Source organism: Gopherus flavomarginatus, chromosome 2 (genome assembly GCF_025201925.1).
Source record: "Gopherus flavomarginatus isolate rGopFla2 chromosome 2, rGopFla2.mat.asm, whole genome shotgun sequence".
Classification (NCBI taxonomy): Eukaryota; Metazoa; Chordata; order Testudines; family Testudinidae; genus Gopherus; species Gopherus flavomarginatus.
The window spans coordinates 41,800,714-41,820,433 of NC_066618.1; the positions used below are offsets into that span (position 1 = coordinate 41,800,714).

A 19,720-nucleotide genomic window follows, 5' to 3' on the forward strand; every position below is an offset into this window, starting at 1 on the left:
CTGAGCTGATGGTGTCAAATTTGTAGATGAACTGAAGCTCAGCAGTTTCTCTTTGAAGTCTGGTCCTGAAGTTTTTTTGCTGCAGGATGGCCACCTTAAGGTCTGCTATAGTGTGGCCAGGGAGGTTGAAGTGCTCTCCTACAGGTTTTTGTATATTGCCATTCCTAATGTCTGATTTGTGTCCATTTATCCTTTTCCTTAGAGACTGTCCAGTTTGGCCGATGTACATAGCAGAGGGGCATTGCTGGCATATGATGGCGTATATTACATTGGTGGATGTGCAGGTGAATGAACCAGTGATGGTGTGGCTGATCTGGTTAGGTCCTGTGATGGTGTCGCTGGTGTAGATATGTGGGCACAGTTGGCATCGAGTTTTGTTGCATGGATTGGTTCCTGAGCTAGAGTTATTAAGTTGCGGTGTGCAGTTACTGGTGAGAATATGTTTCAGGTTGGCAGGTTGTCTGTGGGCAAGGACTGGCCTGCCACCCAAGGCCTGTGAAAGTGTGGGATCATTGTCCAGGATGGGTTGTAGATCCTTGATGATGCATTGGAGGGGTTTTAGCTGCGCCATCATATGCCAGCAATGCCCCTCTGCTAGAATAGGGCCTCATCCTCCCTGATTGAACTGACCTCGTTATCTCTAGCTTGCTTGCTAGCATATATATACCTGATGATGCGTTGGAGGGGTTTTAGCTGCCAACCTGAAACATATTCTCACCTAAGTTCCAAAACACGTCAGGCCGATCTGATCGCTCTAAGAAAGGCCACCTTCCATGAGAGGTGAGACCAGAAACACATGGCCAGGGGTTCAAAGGGAGGTCCCGTGAGTTGGGACAAGACCAGGTTTAGGTCCCATTGTGGCACCAGGGGTCTAGCGTACATGAACGAATGGTCAAGACTCTTCAGGAAACGAGAGGTCATCAAGTGGAAGAAGGCCAAATGTCCTTGCACCGGCGGGTGGAAAGTCAATATGTCTGCCAGATGCACCCTGACCAAGACAGGTGCTAGTCCTTGGGCCCTAAGGGATAGGAGGTAGTCCAGGATAAGCTGGAGAGGTGCGGCAGAAGAGGAGACCCCCTGCTCACTCACCCACCTGGCAAACCTGGACCACTTCACCATGTACGTCCGATGCTGTCATAAACAGATAGCTAAGGGTTAATGTCTCTTTCACCTGAAGCACCTGACCAGAGAACCAATCAGGAAACCGGATTTTTTCAACTTTGGGTGGAGGGAATTGTGTGTCTGAGGTCTTTGTTTTCTGGCTGCCTAATTTCTCTGAGCTTTGGAGAAGTAGTTCTGTTTTCTAATCTTCTGTTTCTAAGTGTAAGGACAAAGAGATCAGATAGTAAGTTCTATGGTTTCTTTTCTTTGGTATTTGCATGAATATAAGTGCTGGAGTGCTTTGATTTGTCTTCTTTTTGAATAAGGCTGTTTATTCAATATTCTTTTAAGCAATTAACCCTGTGTTGTATCATCTTAATACAGAGAGCACATTTGTATGTATTTTTCTTTCTTTTTATATAAAGCTTTCTTTTAAGACCTGTTGAAGTTTTCTTTACTTCAGGGAAATTGAGTCTGTACTCACCAGGGAATTGGTGGGAGGAAGAAATCGGGGAGATCTGTGTGTTGGATTGCTAGCCTAATTTTGCATTCCCTCTGGGGGAATAGGAAAGTACTTTTTGTTTCCAGGATTGGGAACAGAGAGGGGGGAGTCTCTGTGTAGTTTCACAGAGCTTGTGTCTGTGTATCTCTCCAGGAGCACCTGGAGGGGGGAAGGGGAAAAGGATTATTTCCCTTTGTTGTGAGACTCAAGGGATTTGGGTCTTGGGGTCCCCAGGGAAGGTTTTTCAGGGGGACCAGAGTGCCCCAAAACACTCTAATTTTTTGGGTGGTGGCAGCAGGTACCAGGTCCAAGCTGGTAACTAAGCTTGGAGGTTTTCATACTAACCCCCATATTTTGGACGCTAAGGTCCAAATCTGGGACTAAGGTTATGATAGATGCATGGATGGCTTTCCAGGAGGACTCACCTTACCTGCTCCGAATACCTGTTCTCCTCCTAGTTTATCCACAGAGCAGCTACGCTGTCAGGTGAAGCGCGGCCAGATTGGGATGGAGAAGGCGGCCTTTGTCCTGGGAGAGGAGGTCTGGGCGGAGCGGCAGCACCCTCGGGGGGGCCACCAAAAGGCGTAGAAGGGGCAACCCCGGTTCTGGCAGGTTGCAAACAGGTCGATATGGGGAACTACCCAGCCAGTGAGCAACCTCTGAGTGGAGTGACCACTCTTACTTGGGGGAGAAGACACTGCTGAGGTGATCTGCTTGCGTATTGCAGAGGCCCGGGAGGTGAGCCGCCCTCAGTGAGATATTGTGCGCTATACAGAATACCCAGAGGTTCAGGACATCACAGCAAAGGGCTAGGGAGCACGTCCCACCTTGCCTGTTGATGTAGTAGATGGTGGCTGTGTTGTCCGTGAGGATCCTGACCATCCTGCTGCAGAGGTGCACGTAGAAAGCCATGCATGCCAACTGCACTGACCTGAGCTCTTTGACATTTATGTGAAGGGACAGGTCTGGGGTCAACCACGTTCCCTGGGTCTGCACGTTCCCTGTGTGGGCTCCTCAGTCAAGGTCCGAAGCGGCAGACATCAGGTCTATGGACGGGTTGGCATCCCGAAAGGGAACTCCTTGCAGCATATTGCTAGGGCAAGACCAGGGAAGCCAGTATCGGAGGCGGAATTGTGAGCATCTTGTCTTGGCCATCCCGAGCTTGAGAGAATTGGCAGGCTAACCAGATTTGAAGGGGCCTCATTCAGAGTCTGGTGTGGTGGATCACGTAAGTACACACCGCCATGTGCCCTAGAATTTGAAGGCACACCCTCACTATGGTCACCGGGAAAGCCTTGATTGAGGCGATAAGATCCCTTAGGGTCTTGAACCTGTCCAAGGGGAAAGAGGCTGTGGCCCTCAAGGAGCCCAGCAGGGCCCCAATGAACTCTATGCGCTGAATGGGAACTAATGTTCATTTGTCTCGTTCACCACTAGGCCGAGACCGGCACATGTTGATAGGAGCCAGGGCCGGCTCTGGCTTTTTTGCCACACCAAGCAAAAAAAAAAAAGGGGGCGGTGGGGGCACACTGGAGAGGCAAAGCAGGGAAAAAAAAAAACACAGCTCGGCCAAAGCAGCAAAGCGGGGTGAGGGGAACAATAAAATGGCATGGCTGGAGTGGCAAAGCAGGGGGAAAAAAAATCCTGCAGCACAGCCGGAGTGGTAAAGCAGGGCGGGAAAAAAACAAAAAACAAAAACAATGGCATGACTGGAGCAGCACAGCAGGTAAAAAAAAAAAACTTGCAGTGCAGCAAAGCAGGGGGTGGGGGGAGACAACAGCGCGGCTGGGAAAACAGGGGAAAAAACAAAACGCAAAAATCCTACAGGGTGGCCGGAGCCAGGGTGCAGGGGGACTCCTTGTGCTGCAGAGTGCGCACCTGGTCTGGGGGTGGGGGGAGGGAGAGCGGGGTGGGAGAGAGAGAAGGTGGGAGGCCAGCACCTCAGTGGGGAGCTCACCCCACGCCCCGATTGCCGCGCCACCTGCAGGAGAGCTCCATGCTGCTCCGGTCGGCGGGGAAGGAAGGATTGGGCTACCCTGCAGAGTTTGCCCCTACAGGGAGGCCAGAGCAGCAAACAAACAAACAAAAAAAGCAGCCGTGCTGCCCTAGGATTGGACAGAAGCTGCCCCCTAGAATCTGCTGCCCCAAGCACGAGCTTGCTCAGCTGGTGCCTGGAGCCGGCCCTGATAGGGGCAGCTCCACGTGGGTCTTTACCTTGGAGCGGGACTCCCCCTTGAGGAGCCAGTCATCCAGGTAAAGAAAGATCTGTATGCCCTCCCTCCTGAGATACGCTGCTACCACAGCCATACATTTCGCAAAGATGCTCAGTGCTGTGGATAGGCCAAACGGGAGGACAGCAAACTGGTAGTTGTCCATCCACAGCCAAAAGCGAAGGAAGCACCTGTGCCCCTCAAATATATGGATGTGAAAATATGCATCCTGAAGATCCAGGGCAGCGTACCAGTCCCCTGGGTCCAGGGAGGGGATAACAGAGGCCAGGAACACCTTGTGGAACTTAGAACAGACTAGAAACTGGTTTAGGTCCCGCAGGTCCAGGATGGGCCTGAAGCAGCCTTTGGCCTTCGGGATCAGGAAGTACTGGGAGTAGAACCCTTTGCCCTGGAATTCTACGGGTACCCTTTCCACTGCCCCCAGGTGCAGTAGCCAGTCCACCTCCTGCTGCAGGAGATGGACATGCTCCGGGTCCCCCAGGGCCAACAAGGAAGGAGGGTGATTTGGCGCAGGCGAGGTGAACTGCAGCATGTAGCCCTTGGAAATGGTACTGAGGACCCATTGATCCAATGTTCTGCGGGACCACGCCCTGTGGAAGGCAGACAATCTGTTGCAGAACACAAACTTTATTAAATTGGGGGTATCCCTGGCAACAGACCCGGTGCTCCCCTGCAAATAGTCAAAACCGCCTCTTTCCCTGCCTCTTGCCCAGCGACCAAATAAGCCCCTGTCCTGGCAGGCAGCAGTGGCCATAGTGCCTACTGGCACCACTGTCCCTGCCATGGGGACCCTTTGCCATTGATCTGACTGAGAGCCCAATGGCACTATCTGTCCCGGCTGAACAGCGTGAACTGAGGATGGGTGGCCGGGTGCCGAGGTCGCTGACGAACGCTTGGTGCCCCGGGAGTGATATGAATGGTGCCTATGAATCCGTCTTCCTTAGGACCTGCACCTCGACATCGAGGAACGGTACTTGTTCGAAGAACTACTTCTGTACCCATGACGGCGACGTAAGGACTGGTGGCCTGGTGCCGAGGCACCCCGAGGGGAGTCTCGAGCGCAATGACTAGCTGATCAGGAGCTGGAATGGAAACAACAGCGTCTATCCCATCAAGAGCGGCTGTGGTACCCACGCCGCGCAGGGGAGCGTCCCCGGTGCCTCTCTCGGTGCCTACGCTCGCTGGCAGGAGGCATCGAGGGTCCCCGTCACTCCCGTCCCGACGGTGACCTGGATGGTCTGGCCAGCGTCGAGGGTGGGCAAGAACTGCAAGATGAGTGGCCACTGCATGCCGAGTGGTGCGGGGAGTGATCCTCGGAGTGGGAACTGCGGCTGGCTGGAGAGGTCTCGTGAGCACCCAATGGAGACTTGCCATGAGATCTGGGGCTCGTGCCCGGCTGCGTGCTTGGAACTGGCAGGCTCATAATGTCCTTCGCAGCCCGCATCACCTCCGGCGTCGACGGCATCCATACCAGTGGGGATGCATGGGCCGATGGTGCCGGGCTGCTCCACTCAACACGAGTCGGAGGTCTTGAGCCCAGGGGGGACCAAGGGCTGCCCAACGCGGGACTAGCCTCCCCCTTTTCCTTGTCACGGCACCTCTGTGAGGCAGGGCCCTTCCCTTGCTTTTTGGAGGGAGAGTGGTGCTGACTGATAGAAGGGGTCTCGCTACGCACCAACGACGCGGTGGCCGGCACCGAGTCCACCTGGCATGCCGGCGTTGGTGCCAGTGCCGACTCCATCAGGAGAGCTCTAAGTCTAACGTCTCTCTCCTTCTTAGTCCTTGGCTTGAATGACCTGCAGATCTTACAACTATCGCTGATGTGAGTCTCACCCAGGCAGTGGAGACACTCAGCGTGCTGGTCATTCCTAGGCATAGAACGGTGACAAGAGTCACATGACTTGAATCCTGGTGCACAGGGCATGGCCCGAGCCCACTCTAACAACTGAAGAAATGATCCACGAACGGTACCACTAAGGTCGAGAAGAAAAGGCTGCAGCAGAGCTGGAGCACAAAGTTCCAACTACCTTCACTGGCGGCAAGAAGGAACCGAGGGTGTGGGGAGCCCGTGGCTCCCATTGTAGCGTGATATACAGGCGCCACTCCAGTGGTCGCCGTGGTGCTCCCCAGTATGGATACTACTAAGGGAAAAACTTCCGGCACCAGTGCGTGTGGTGAGCATGCACATCTACTGTGGAATACACATGAGCAATCACTCAAAGAATAAGTTATTTGTTGAACAAAATGATCTACTGTTCAGAACAGTTTCTCTAATGCACGCTGAGAGGGCTTTTTCATATGCTCTGCTCAGGGCTGATGCTGCAACTCACTTTCAGTTATCTAATAAATCTCCAAAAAAAGCATCAATCAGAAAAAAGTGGAAATTCAATTAAATATACACATTAAGATCTACCAGGATCATTCCTGTGTGAAAGTATGTAAGACTTAAAGCAACTTATACTGCTTATATCCCATGACTTATTTCATAAATGATTTAAATATAGTTCTATAAATTACCAGAATAGCTCAACCAACCAATAACTGAAAAAAATTAGACCCCATTTTTCATGAAATGGTGCATAATTTTTGTAAAAAAAGTTGCTTGCATGCAATTTCATCACAAATAAATGTCAAGCATGCCATAATCCCCTCTGCATGCAAAAATAAGTATGCAGACCTAAGGCCTCTCTTTGGGAAAATCTGGCCCTCTTCCTCCAATATTGTATCATAATAAATATAAAAATGCAGAATTCCTCTGTTTAAAATACAACACATTGTGGATATGTTACTGTACCTTATTTTGAAACAAAAGCCAAGTTTCTGGACATCCTCCTGCGGGTGAAGGTGTTGTAGGAGAAAGTGTCGCATTAATGGAACTGTTGTGTCTTTCACATATAAAAGGATTTGGATAACCACAGTTTATATCATTCCATAATCCTGAATAGGAGATAAATAACTGGGTGAGACTCACATTTGTCATGAATATCCATCCCATGAGAGACAAGGTAGGTGAAGTAATATATTTTATTGGACCAACTTCTGTTGGTGAGAGAGACAAGCCTTTGAGCCACACAGGACTCTTTTTCAGGTCTGAAAATGTACTCTCAGAGTTACAGCTAACTGCAAGATGGATCTGATTGTTTAACACAAGTGGCTAGCACATATTCTAAGGGACTATTCAAAGTATGGAAGTTGGTCTGATAAAATATATTACCTCACCCACCTTGTCTCTCTAATATCCTGAGACCGAAATGGCTATAGCTAAACTGCATATATCCCACCCCATGTCTGTTGCATGAAAAATAATTTCAATATAGTTACATTAATTACAGTGCTGTTATTTGAAGGATATTAACATTAAGAATCAGTGCCTCAAAGTTTGTGTAGTATTTTACACCTGTGTTAGATTAGTGCACACTGCCACCAATGCGATCTGGTGGCATTTAACTCTCATTTTGCCCATGTGTAAGTGATTATACAAGACTGAGGAAGCTTTTGGGAAAGGAGGAGCCTATGAAGGATAAGCCTCAGCTAAGCCAAAATGGAACCAGATGTTGGCATGCAAAATTAAAAAGTTTGTCCTTTTTTTATAGTATGGACTGGGGGAAAGCCAACAGGTGTAGAGGAGCATATAGTTTGAATAGACACAGACACTGGGAGGATTTATTAAAGGGAATACACTATATCTCAATAAAGAGGCTAGGACAGAAGTTGATAAAATACTTAGGAACTGAAAAGAAACAGTCAGATGAAAAAGAGTCCCATTCAATTACATCAGATGAAGTCAGACATCTAAATACTGACAAATATTATAAGTGCTTGTATACAAATGTTAGAAGCCTTAACAATAAGATGAGTGAACTTGAGTGCCTGATATTAAATGAGGACATTGATATAATATGCATCACAGAAACTTGGTGGAATGAGGATAATTAAGAGGACATGGTAATAGCAGGGTACAAAATATATAGCAATGATAGAGAAGGTCATTGTGGGGGACAGTGACAGTATATGTGAAAGAAAGCATAAGGTCAAATATAATGAAAATCTTAAATGAATCAAACTGTACTATAGAATCTCTACTGATGGAAATTCCATGCTTAAATGGTAACTGTATAGCAGCAGGAATACACTGCTGACCAATATGGTGATGGTGATAGTGATTGTGAAATGCTCAGGAGGATTAAAGAGGCTATAAAAACCCAGAAAACCCAATAATAATGGGGGATTTCAACTATCCCCATATTGCCTGGGTTTATGTCACCTCAGGAAGGGATGCAGAGGTAAAATTGCTACACATCTTTAATGACTGCTTCTTGGAGCAACTAGTCCTGGAACCCACAAGAGGAAAGGCAATTCTTGATTTAGTCTTAAGTGGAGCACAGGGTCTTGTCTAAGAGGTGAATATAGCTGGACCTCTCGGTAATACTGACCATAATGTAAATAAATTTAACATCCTTGTAGGGGAGAAAATACCAAAGAAACCCACCATAGACGCATTTAACTTGAAAAAAGCAAACTATACAAAAATGAGGACACTTGCTAAATGGAAATTAATAGAAATAGTCAAGGATGAAATGCCTGCAAGTTGCATGGAAACTATTTAAAAACACTATAATAGAGAGGCTAATTAAATATACATCTCAAAGAAAACAAAAAAATAAAACAGCAAGAGAACAACAAAAATGACACCACAGCTTAACAGCAGAGTAAGAGAGGCAGTTAGAGGCAAAAAGGCTCCTTTAAAAATTGGAAGTCAGATCCTACAGAGGAACATAGAAAGGAGCATAAACTCTGTCAAGTCAAATGTAAATGTATAATTAGGCAGGTCAAAAAAAATCTGAAGAACAACTAGCTAAAGGGCTTGGCTACACTTGCAGTTGTGCAGTGCTGGGAGTTACAGCTGTCTTTGTACGGCTGTGTAGGGAAAGTGCTGCAGTGTGGCCACACTGGCAGCTACCAGCGCTGCAGTGTGGCCACATTTGCAGCATTTGCAGCACTGTTGGGAGTGGTACATTGTGGGCAGCTATCCCACAGAGCACCTCTTCCCATTTTGGCGCCATGGGTTATGGGAAGAGGACGGAAGGGTGTGGGTCATTCCACTTCCTGTCCTAACGCCCCATGGTGCATCGCTTCACATCCCAGCAGTCACTGTTTTTCCATCCACGTTTGGCGCCATTGTGAGTCTCCCAACGGTTTCTGTGGGAAATGGAGCCCGAGCTGCTGAGGACTTTGCTGATGAGTGTTGCCAGCACATCACGTTTGGCAGCTGAGCTATTCCTTTAGCTCCAAGTGACAGTGAGGAGTCCGATGATGATATCGAATCGCCTGACGGGTATGACACTAAAGTGCTTTTGGCATTAACAGAAATGCTCAGCACCGTGGAACACCGCTTTTGGGCTTGGGAAACAAGCACTGAGTGGTGGGATCACATCATCATGGAAGTCTGGGATGACGAGCAGTGGCTGCAGAACTTTCGGATGAGAAAAGCCACTTTCATGGGACTGTGTGCTGAGCTCGCCCCCACCCTGCGGCGCAAGGACACGAGATTGAGAGCTGCCCTGCCGGTGGAGAAGCAGGTGGTTATTGCAATCTGGAAGCTTGCAGCTCCAGACAGCTACCGATCGGCTGTGAACCAGTTTGGAGTGGGAAAGTCCACCGTTGAAATGGTGCTGATGCAAGTTTGCAGGGCCATTAATCGCATCCTGCTAAGAAGAACCGTGACTCTGGGGAATAGGCAGGACATTCTGGATGGCTTTGCACAAATGGGTTTCCCTAACTGTGGAGGGGCGATAGATGGGACGCATATTCCTATTCTGGCACCACCCCACCTAGCATCCGAGTACATTAATCAGAAGGGGTATTTCTCTATGGTTCTCCAGGCGCTTGTGGATCACTGTGGGCGTTTCATTGACATATACACAGGCTGGCCTGGAAAGGTGCATGATGTACGCATCTTTCGGAACAGTGGCCTATTCAGGAAGCTGTAGGCCGGGACTTTTTTCCCAGAGCGGAAGATCACAGTAGGGGACATCGAAATGCCCATTGTGATCCTTGGAGACCCCGCTTAACTGTTAATGCCTTCGATCATGAAACCGTCTACAGGGAAGCTTGACAAGAGCAAGGACCGGTTCAACTACAGGCTGAACCTGTGCAGAATGACTGTGGAGTGTGCTTTTGGCCATTTAAAAGGGCACTGGCGTTCTTTATGGGAAGCTAGACTTGGGGGAAAGCAGCATCCCTGTGGTTATATCCGCGTGCTGTACCCTACATAATATTTGTGAAGGGAAGGTTGAAACATTCAGTCAGGAATGGACCTCCGAGGTTCAACGCCTGGAGGCTGAATTTGCACAGCCAGAGAGTAGGGCTACTAGAGAGGCCTAGCACAGGGCTACAAGGATTAGGGATGCCTTGAGGGAGGAATTTGAGGCTGAAAGCCAACAGTAATGTTTGGTGCCTTGCACGGGAGTGAAGTGCAGTGGTTACAATGATTTGCAGTGTCTGTTTTTTTCCTGGGCTACGGTATCTTACACTTTCTGCAATAAAGAAAACTGTTTTGAAAGCCACGAATTCATTTATTGAAAAGAAAATAACTAAAAGGGCAGGGGGGTGGGGTGGGGAACTGTACAGTCAGAGGTTTGAATATGTCCTGTCTGGAGTGCTGTGCAATGACTGCTGCACTTCAGGATGAAAATGCTGCATGGGTGATGGGGGTTGAGTGCAGAGGGTAAGGGTCGTAGTTCTCAGGGCTGGTAGGTGAACGTACAGGTGTTGGGGGCAGCTGCTGGTGGTAAGAACCTGGATGCTGGAGAAGGGAGTTTTGAGCTGACATTGGGGCACAAGGGAAAGAGCTTTGGGACTGAGGGTGGGCCACACAGCAGTGCTCTGCCTGCATGGCTACGAATGAATGAATACAGTCCATCTGGCGCACCAGGATGCTTATCAGCTGCTTGGTGCTTTTCTTCTTAGCTACTGCCTTTCTCCTGCTTTCTCTTTCCCTCCAGTGCTGCATTTTTTCCCTCCATTCCTGGAGTTCTTTACTCTCTCAGGCAGACTGATTCATAACTGCCTTCACCATATCTTCGCTTTTTCGTGGCTTCTTTCTCAGGTTTTGTAGCCTTTCAGCAGTCTCTGATCCAGCCATTGGGGTATTCAAGGACACTGTTATTAGAAAGACAAAAATTGAAACATTTAACAGAGAGGCAGCATTGTGTATAATCACAGTGAAGGAGTTTACAGTCTCACTTTAGCATACTTTCAACATACCAGCCAGAGCACAGAGATCATACAGCAGTGAAGAAATGGTGAGTAACGGGGAATGAGCGCAGGAGTTAATTAATCTTGGAAGATATCTCGCTGCTGCGGGTCACCTGGGAAGGGGTACTGATTGGGTCAGGGCTGTACTGGGGTTTCATTGCGTTGGGGAAAGCAAAGTGCTGCAGGGTGACCTACGCTGAACACTATCCCAACATTTTCCACAGGAGTTAATCCTGGAAGATATCTCACTGCTGCGGGTCACCTGGGAAGAGCGGGAGGGAAGAGCAATGCGGATTCCACCCTGGCGCCTATGCAGCTTGCCTGTGTGCAGCAATGGTCCCCCCACCCCTCGCGGCACAGTGGCGCGGACGCGTTAGCCTGACTGGGACAAGGACCACAGTGGCTCTCCCTATAAACTTGCGCAAGTGCATCGCCCACGCTGTAGCAGAAACTTTTGAAGAGATTACAGAGGCCAATTACCGTGATGTGATAGACCACATCAATGGGCTATTCCACATCTAGGAACGCATGCATGCAGCCATAACCGCCCCCTTCTCTCCTGAAACATTTCCATCCTGAAAATAAAAGCTGCTTACCGGGAAGCTGCTCCTCTGCTTCTCCTTCACCAAGTTCCAGCTGCTGCAACTGGCTACCTTCCTCCTGGCTTGAGAAGAGCTCCTGGCTGCATGCCTCCTGGGACTCCGGGGTGTCTCCCCCCACCCCAGTACCCTCACTCTCGGTTTCCTCCCCCCCCTCCACCTCCTCTCCCCTCTCTGAACTGTCCATTGTGGTCCTTGGATTGGCCGTGGGGTCACCCCCAAGCATCGCGCCCAGCTCCTTGTAAAAATGGCAGGTCGTGAGGGCAGCACCTGAGCGGTGGTTTCCCTCGTGGGCTTTGCAATAGGCACTCCGCAGCGCCTTTACTTTAACCTTGCACTGCACCGCGTCCCGGTCATGCCCCTTTCCATCATGGCCTTTGATATCTGCCCATAGGTATCGTAATTCCTACGGCTGGAGCACAGCTGTGACTGCACAGCTTCCTCTCCGCAAATGCTGATGAGGTCCATCAACTCACCATTGCTCCATGCTGGGGCTCGTTTGGTGCGTGGAGTCATGGTCACCTGGAAAGATTCACTGATTGCACTCCACACCTGGCTGAGCAAACAGGAAGGGGATTTTTAAAATTCCCGGGGCATTTAAAGGGCAGTTCACCTGAGGCCAGGGCAGTAGAGTGCGAACTGATGAGCAGAGTGGCTGAACAGGCATTCTGGGATACCTCCTTATGCCTCAGAGGCCAATTACAGTGCTTTTAGTGGCCACACTTGCGGAGCAGTGCTGCATCACTAGCGCTGCAATCCTTATACCCGAGGCAGAGCAGGAGTATGGCCAGAGCTGCAGCCAGGGAGATGCAGCGCTGTATGTGCGTTCCAAGTGTGGACGGTGAGTAAGTTGCAGCGCTGTTGGTGGGTTTACAGCGCTGCAACTCTTCAGTGTAGCCAAGCCCAAAGATAAAAAAAAAATTGCTATTAGTTATTGTAAGTTGATCGGAAGCAGGAAGCCTGCCAATAGTGGGAACAATAGATGATTGAGGTGCTAAAGGAGCACTTAGGTCAAGGCCATTACAGAGAATTCTTTACATTGGTCTTCAGGATGTGAGGCAGATTCCCCAAATATTCTTTTTAGGTGACAAATCAGAGGAACTGTCCCAGATTGAGGTGCCAATTGAGGAAGTATTGGAACACATTGATAAACAAGAAGTCTCCAGGATCAGATGGTTATATACCTATCAGAACTCTTGAATGAGTACCAGGCAAATTGAAATTGTAGTAAAGAACCATCAGTCACACAGATGAACAAGATATGTTGGAAAAGAGCGAACATGGCTTTTGTAAAGGGAAATCATGCCTCACCAATATATTAAAATTCTCTTAAGGTGTCAGTAAGCATGTGGACCAGGGTGATCCACTTCATATAGCATAACTGGACTTTCAGAAAGCCTTTGACAAGTCCCACACCGAAGACTCCTAAGCAAAGTAAGCAGTCTTTCAATAAGAGGGAAGGTTCTCTCATGGATCAGTAACTGGCAAAAAGATAGGAAACAAAAGGTAGGAATAGATGGTCAGTTTTCACAATGAGAACAGGTAAATAGTGGACTCCTCCAATGATCTGTACTGGGACTCGTGCTGTTCAATATATTCATAAATGATCTGGAAACCGTGGTGAGCAGTGAGATAGCAAAGTCTGCAGGTAACACCAAATTACTCATAATAATTAAGTTCAGTATGGACAGTCTTATATTCCTAAGATGAAAGGCAATGGAAAGGTTTGAAGAATTTGTTATTTATGCCATCCACATTAATTTCTTAGTAGCACATTAGCTCAGTTAATAAAAATAAATTATCATCATCATTATCATTATATATTTATATAGCAACCATGCTCAGTGGCCGCTGTTAGGTCCCATTGTGCTGGATACAATACAAACACATATAAAGAGAGTTATTTTTTTTGTTATACCTCTATTTTTTTCTAATACCTCTAAAAAGAAAAATAAATAAACCACAGAAGGAAAAATTAAAGACTTACACAAAGAAACAAAAATTAAATCCAGAAATGTCATATTGCTCACCTAAGTTTTTATACATGACTACACAGTTTTCATCGTTGTTTGCAAAGTTGGGTTCATGTGCTGCCCATGCTAAGAAATTCACAGGGGTTCCATCCATCCAACTTAAAAATCAGACAAAACAGAACCTATTTATGCATAAATTTATTTGCTTCCATGTTACAAAAATCATTTTGCAAAATGTTGAAGAAGTCTATTAACCATTTAGTTTAGAGTGCTTTACTTGTCCAACTTCCATTAACATTAAAAGTTATGAGATTGCTTAAGACTTAACCTAGAAGAGAAAATGTGTTTCATATATTTTTACTTTGATTATCCTTGTGTTTATTCTGTATCTATAGATGTACCAACTTTCTTTTTAAATAGCTGGCTATATTTACCAATACACTCCAGCTGCTTTGGCACAGGTCTGGTGATGCAAAGCAGCCATAAACATGGCTTAGCTACATTGCTGAAGCAGCAAAAGACAGTCCAAGTGTGTTGGTGAATATGGTTCATATTCTAGCTCCATGTCTATTTTCTTTTGATTTTTATTTTTCTGTAAACAACTGATTGATTTCAAATTATATAATGAATAATACAGAAAAAACAAGACTGAAGATGTGATAAGATGCATATAGTGATTTCTATGAAAAAGTCAACAGTTACCATCATTGGAAACCTGAGATATGTTAATTATTTCCTATTTTAAATTCAGGAAAAGACTGCAATATTTCAGGCACCACAGTATGGTAACTGCTGGCCAGAAAGGAATATTATACATGGTGATTCCTGCAAGGAAGGAAGATATGGTAGTAAGTACTTATATGTAACTATGAACTTCGTTGAAAAGTAACGAGTGAGAAACAAACCTACTGTTTCTACAAAAGCACAGACCTTGTGTTACAGCTGAGTTTGCCCCTGATTTGCGACTATTAATACATCTTTGTACCTCTCAATCCTGGGACCCAGGACAATTCTGAATGTAGCCAAAAGGCCACTATGGAAGCTAGGGATTAGCATGGCACAGCAGAATCCAGACACTTCCATTTCCCCCCATGCAGGCTTTATCTCTAGCATCACTTTTTCTATTCCTTCTGAGTAAAAGCTATTTTTTTAAATCATTTTTTCCCTTTTGAGTTAACTGGAGATGTGTCTAAACTGAAATTGGATTGATCCAGTTCTATTGGTAGTCAAGTTAAATAAAAAAAAGATTTATACCTGGTAGAACTTCAAAACTCCAATTAAAATCTTTTGGGATGTACTACTAATCTTAAAACACATGGCAAAGTATAACTTTTCAAAATCCACCAGAACTAGTGAACTTTAAAAAACACGGTTTCAGAGTGGTACCATCTTAGTCTGTATCAGCAAAAACAATGAGGAGTCCTTGTGGCACCTAAGAGACTAATAAATTTATCAGAAATAAATTTGTTAGTCTCTATGATGCCACTAGGACTCCTCATTGTTGTTGTTTTTTAAAGGTTAATGTTCTAATATTCTTAAGGAATTAATGGATTTGTAAAGGTTTAAGAGCCTGAGCCAACTCCCTCTGGAGTCAATGGAAAAACACTATTGACTTCAATGGAAGTTGCTCTTCTATGATGGCAGAATTTGGCCCTTTATCAATAGATAAACATTCTTTTAAATTCCTCAGTATGGTTTTACTTTGTAAGATTCAGACCAATGGCGTAACTGAGCGCACAATTCAACTCAATCTCCCCCCACTACAGAAAATGTAAACTAGCTATTATAGTGATTGATCATATAGAAATGCTATAATAAATAAGAAATGTGGGATTTTTCTAAAAATGTTGAACTAAATGTGCTTGTGAACTGAGATCTTTATGCCAATATTTAGTCCAGAATAAATTTTTACAACCCTCAGTAATGGAAACACTAAGGGTGACATCGTGGTCTCACTGAAGTCAATGGCAAAACAGTCTCAGTGACTTTGACGGGGCCACAATTTTACCCTAAAGTTTTCTGTAATCACAGCTTTGTCCAATATAAGACCTACTTCACTATAGTACATCTGACTAGCATTGATGTTGCTTGTTTACTTACCTAACCTGTTTATCCAAACTCAGTTCTAAACCAATGAAATATGCATCTTCTTTGCCATTTTTCAATATCTAAAACAAAAAGATAAATCTTAAATACTTCCTCTTTATATATCAAAAATATTTTAGTGTAACTGCCTGGAGAGCGAGTTACTGGTTCCCCTCTGCACTGATCCACTGAGGATATAAATTGTTTCATCCCACAGCAATAGAGTTTTGACTCTTTAGCTTAAGTCATAGCAGTTCATGTTTTTTGCTCAGTTCAATCCCCAATATATTGGCCAAGAGGGTGGCCATCACATGAGTACTTATTTCAGTTTCTCTTCAAAGTTGTTGGATTTAATACCCAGAGAAATTCCTAGTGACGGACTTTCTCTCTCCTATCATTTGTATTAAATCTGAGATAGATCCTTCACCTCATTTCACTATTGCTCTTTAGTCAGTTGAGCAAAATTGTTATTTAATGAAAGTCTGCTTTATATGCACCTCTGATTTTATAAAATGGAGACTAACTCATAGACTACAGGAGAATTTACCCCAAATTTCCTAATCAAGCAAAGTAAACAAGCTCCTCCCTGGGTCTCAATTTATGCCCCAAATTCTCACTTCCCTCTCAAGATTTTGCCAGTCATACAATTCTGAGAGATAAGGGACAGACTTGTTGATTGGCAATTCCACTTTTCTTCTTTTCTCTCTCTCTCTCTCTCTCTCTCTCTCTCACACACACACACACACACACACACGCACACGCACACGCACACGCACACACATCAACAAGACCATGAGCCCTTGATTTTATCTGGAGTATTGCATTTAAGGTCTCCAGCTCTGCAGGATATTTTGAAGTTGTCAAGCGACCTAGCAGTGCAGTAATTTCAGGTCAGATCCTGCCCGTCTTATCAGTGAAAATTCCACTTTATTCAGTTCTTTTGAGACTGACAAGTGAAGCAGTGGCTAACTCTGGCAATTGTTATTTTGCAAAGCAATTTGGTTCTTGTTAAAAATCTGATTTATAGCCATAAATTGAGTCAAATTAAAGTTTAAGATCAACTGGCAATTGCTAACACAGTCCCTATCTTGACTACTTTGCCAGCTGAAGGCCTAATTCACCACTGCGTTACTGCAGTTTTATGACAATGTAACTACATTGATGTCACGGGCATAAAACTGAAATAACATAGTAGTGAACCAGGCTACAAGGTGAAATATTCTGTGACCATGTTCACTGTACTAGATTACTAATTGCTGAAGCAAGACCTGGTTTGCTCACATATCTCCATAGCATCTTTCTTTCACTGTCACCCTCAATGACAACAAGATCTCCAAAATTCTTCTTGCAAAACTCCCGGGCTTTTTCCATGGGAACACTTTCTGTGCTGAAATAATACTGCCTGTCTTCTTGTATAATCCATCCATCATCTGTGATTTTATATTCTGTAAGGTAAATAACGAGGCTATATTTATTGCCCCCTCATACATATTATTCTCATTATAATTATTAAAATACATTACTAAAAAAAACTCACTGGGAGTAGGAGGCTCCGTTGGTTCAGGATTTACTTTTGCTCCTGTAAAATAAAATAAAACTACATGTAATACATCTCATAGCCATGTAGCACAACCTCTTGCTCCCATCCCCCACCCCCCGTACTCAAGTTTATATGTTAAAGTTTAAAGAAAACTTTTCTGCTCCAAAGCACTAGATTACCGTCATTCTTTATGTATACACAATACACTGCAAGTTCCCTTTAAATGTGTGTCAGAATTGAATTAGAACTGTTTTGAGATGCACGGGGCACAGCAGATGCTTGTCCTGCTCTGCAAAAGCTTCTATGCCTCTTTTTTGTATTGATTTTGTATACAAACTAGTATGTGCAGCGGAAGGTAAGAGGCAGACTAGGCACAATCCATTAACAGGTGTTACTAGGTTTAATATTTTTCAGATAATTTTTTTCATTGAAAAATGGCATTTTCTCTCAGACAATTTTTGTTAAAAAAAATTGATAACTCTTTTTAATACATTTTTTTTAATAAAAAACCATGATGACATTTTTTATTTACTGAAACTGGGTTTTCAGAAAATGAAAGATGTTAACCATTTAGATAAGGTTTTTGATAAAACTTCCATTTGAAAAATGTTGTGAAAATATGCTTTACAATGGGTCCATTTCAAATCCTGTAAAATGAAAACAAATTTGATTTTTTTTGTGAAATTTTTCAGTTCATGCATAATACCAGCTGAAAAAAAGAAGTATCACAATATATTGCAGTAACACTTTCCTGATAATTTCTCAGTAGCATAAAAGGCAGGCCACAGGCACTCTCTGAGCCTTATTAGTCATATCATGGATTTTCCTGGTAGCTGGCACTACAGAAAATGACTTTCCACAACACTTGATGTCTCTCTGTCTATGTCATCTTTTTTTAGTCATTTTCCTTGCTGAGTAAATAGAATCTCAAAAGCGTTAACCTTTTAGTGAAATTTCCTATTGACTTTCCCAGAAATTTCTTTACCCATCATAAGCGGATCTTTCTGGTCTAACTTCTTGCTCTCATTCATCTGATATGATATGTGACCTTCATAAAAAAAAGACTGTGATGAGGCAATTGCTGGAGCAGTCACTGAAATACTTAAAATTTGCTATTATGCTGCTTCTAGAACTTGAAGTTTCCTTGATTTGGCGCTTTTAAGGCTTGATGCCACAAGAAAACGGAATTCCTTAATAAAGGTGTCCTCATGCCAGCCATCCAAAATTTGAGTTCCACACATTCAGGACACATTTGTTAAGGTCATCCTAATTCTGGATATGTTTACCTGTTACCATAAGTTTAAAGCTACTGACCTGGTTTTCTTCAAACTTCATTTGTTTTGAAGATTTCTGAGACTTAAAAATCAAACCATGTTTGAAGGAAATTGGCTCAGTAGCTGAAATAGAAAAATTATACTGCATATGCAGAAAAATCCTAGTGCTTATGCACAGTGGCTTTAAAACTATGGAATTGATTTTCTTCAGTTTGGCTTGAAGAATCTCGGATCTCAAAATAGAGAGGTGCAAAATAAGCTCAATTTGCAATATCTAGCTTCAGTTATCTGGCCAAAAAAAGTCTCATTAGAACACGCAAAGGAGAACCAATTTTTCACATTTTAAAAACTCCAAAAAAAAAAAAGATTAAATTGATCTCAGAAAAAATCTTTCCAATAAACTTAAATCAAATCTCAGAAAATATTAATCCAAAAGGAATTTATTGGAGACAAATGAAAAGGGAAAATTTGAATTCAATTTGAAATTCAATCTTAAAGCTATCTGTGCCTATGAGAATAAAATGAATGAAATTCAAGAATTACACTCCCTTCCTTAGTGCATGTAAAAGAGTAAGGCAGACTCCTGGATATAATACCAGGACACCCTTTAGATAGTCTATATCTCTAAATGTAATGAAGACAGATGAATTAATACCCTCACACTGTTCTTATTTCACTTCTTGCATGTGACATTCTGAAGTCCAAACTATTTTTTTAAAATTAGACAAAAAATTCATTTCTTCTGTTTTGTTTATTGTTCTTATTTAAATGTGGAAGTAATTATACCTTTCTTTATTTCACAGATCCAGTCATATGCATAGTCACAGTGTCTGTCATTCCATAACATACTGGAATCTCCACCGAGTTCTACACAAAGTTCCATTCCTTGATAATTATTGGGTTCTCCATAGGCCCAGTTTGTATATATCATCTAAAGTGGAAATATAATTGTATTACTATTTTCTTCATAGAAAGAGATAGTAACTGCTCTGCAGCAGGAAAACCACAAAGACTCAAGTTGGATTTCCAGTGTCAAGCTGGAAAATAAAGCTGGTCAGAAAAATGTAATTTCTATTCAGTGGAAAATTCTGAACATTTCAAAATGTGTTCACATTCTGAATTGGGATGAAAAGTTAAAATGTCTAAATTTCTTGCAGA

General features: G+C 44.2%; 1 protein-coding gene across 1 annotated transcript in view; it reads right to left on the bottom strand.

Annotated features, from left to right (window-relative positions):
• Positions 1-19,720, bottom strand: part of LOC127044523 (macrophage mannose receptor 1-like) — an 88,971-nt gene that overhangs the window by 27,698 nt on the left and 41,553 nt on the right. The window contains exons 15-20 of the mRNA XM_050939492.1: positions 19,349-19,493; positions 17,286-17,327; positions 17,030-17,193; positions 15,764-15,831; positions 13,721-13,821; positions 6,629-6,771 (exon numbers count right to left, since the gene is read on the bottom strand). Coding sequence (XP_050795449.1) covers positions 6,629-6,771; positions 13,721-13,821; positions 15,764-15,831; positions 17,030-17,193; positions 17,286-17,327; positions 19,349-19,493 — 663 coding nt within the window. The remainder of the gene's footprint in view (positions 1-6,628; positions 6,772-13,720; positions 13,822-15,763; positions 15,832-17,029; positions 17,194-17,285; positions 17,328-19,348; positions 19,494-19,720) is intronic.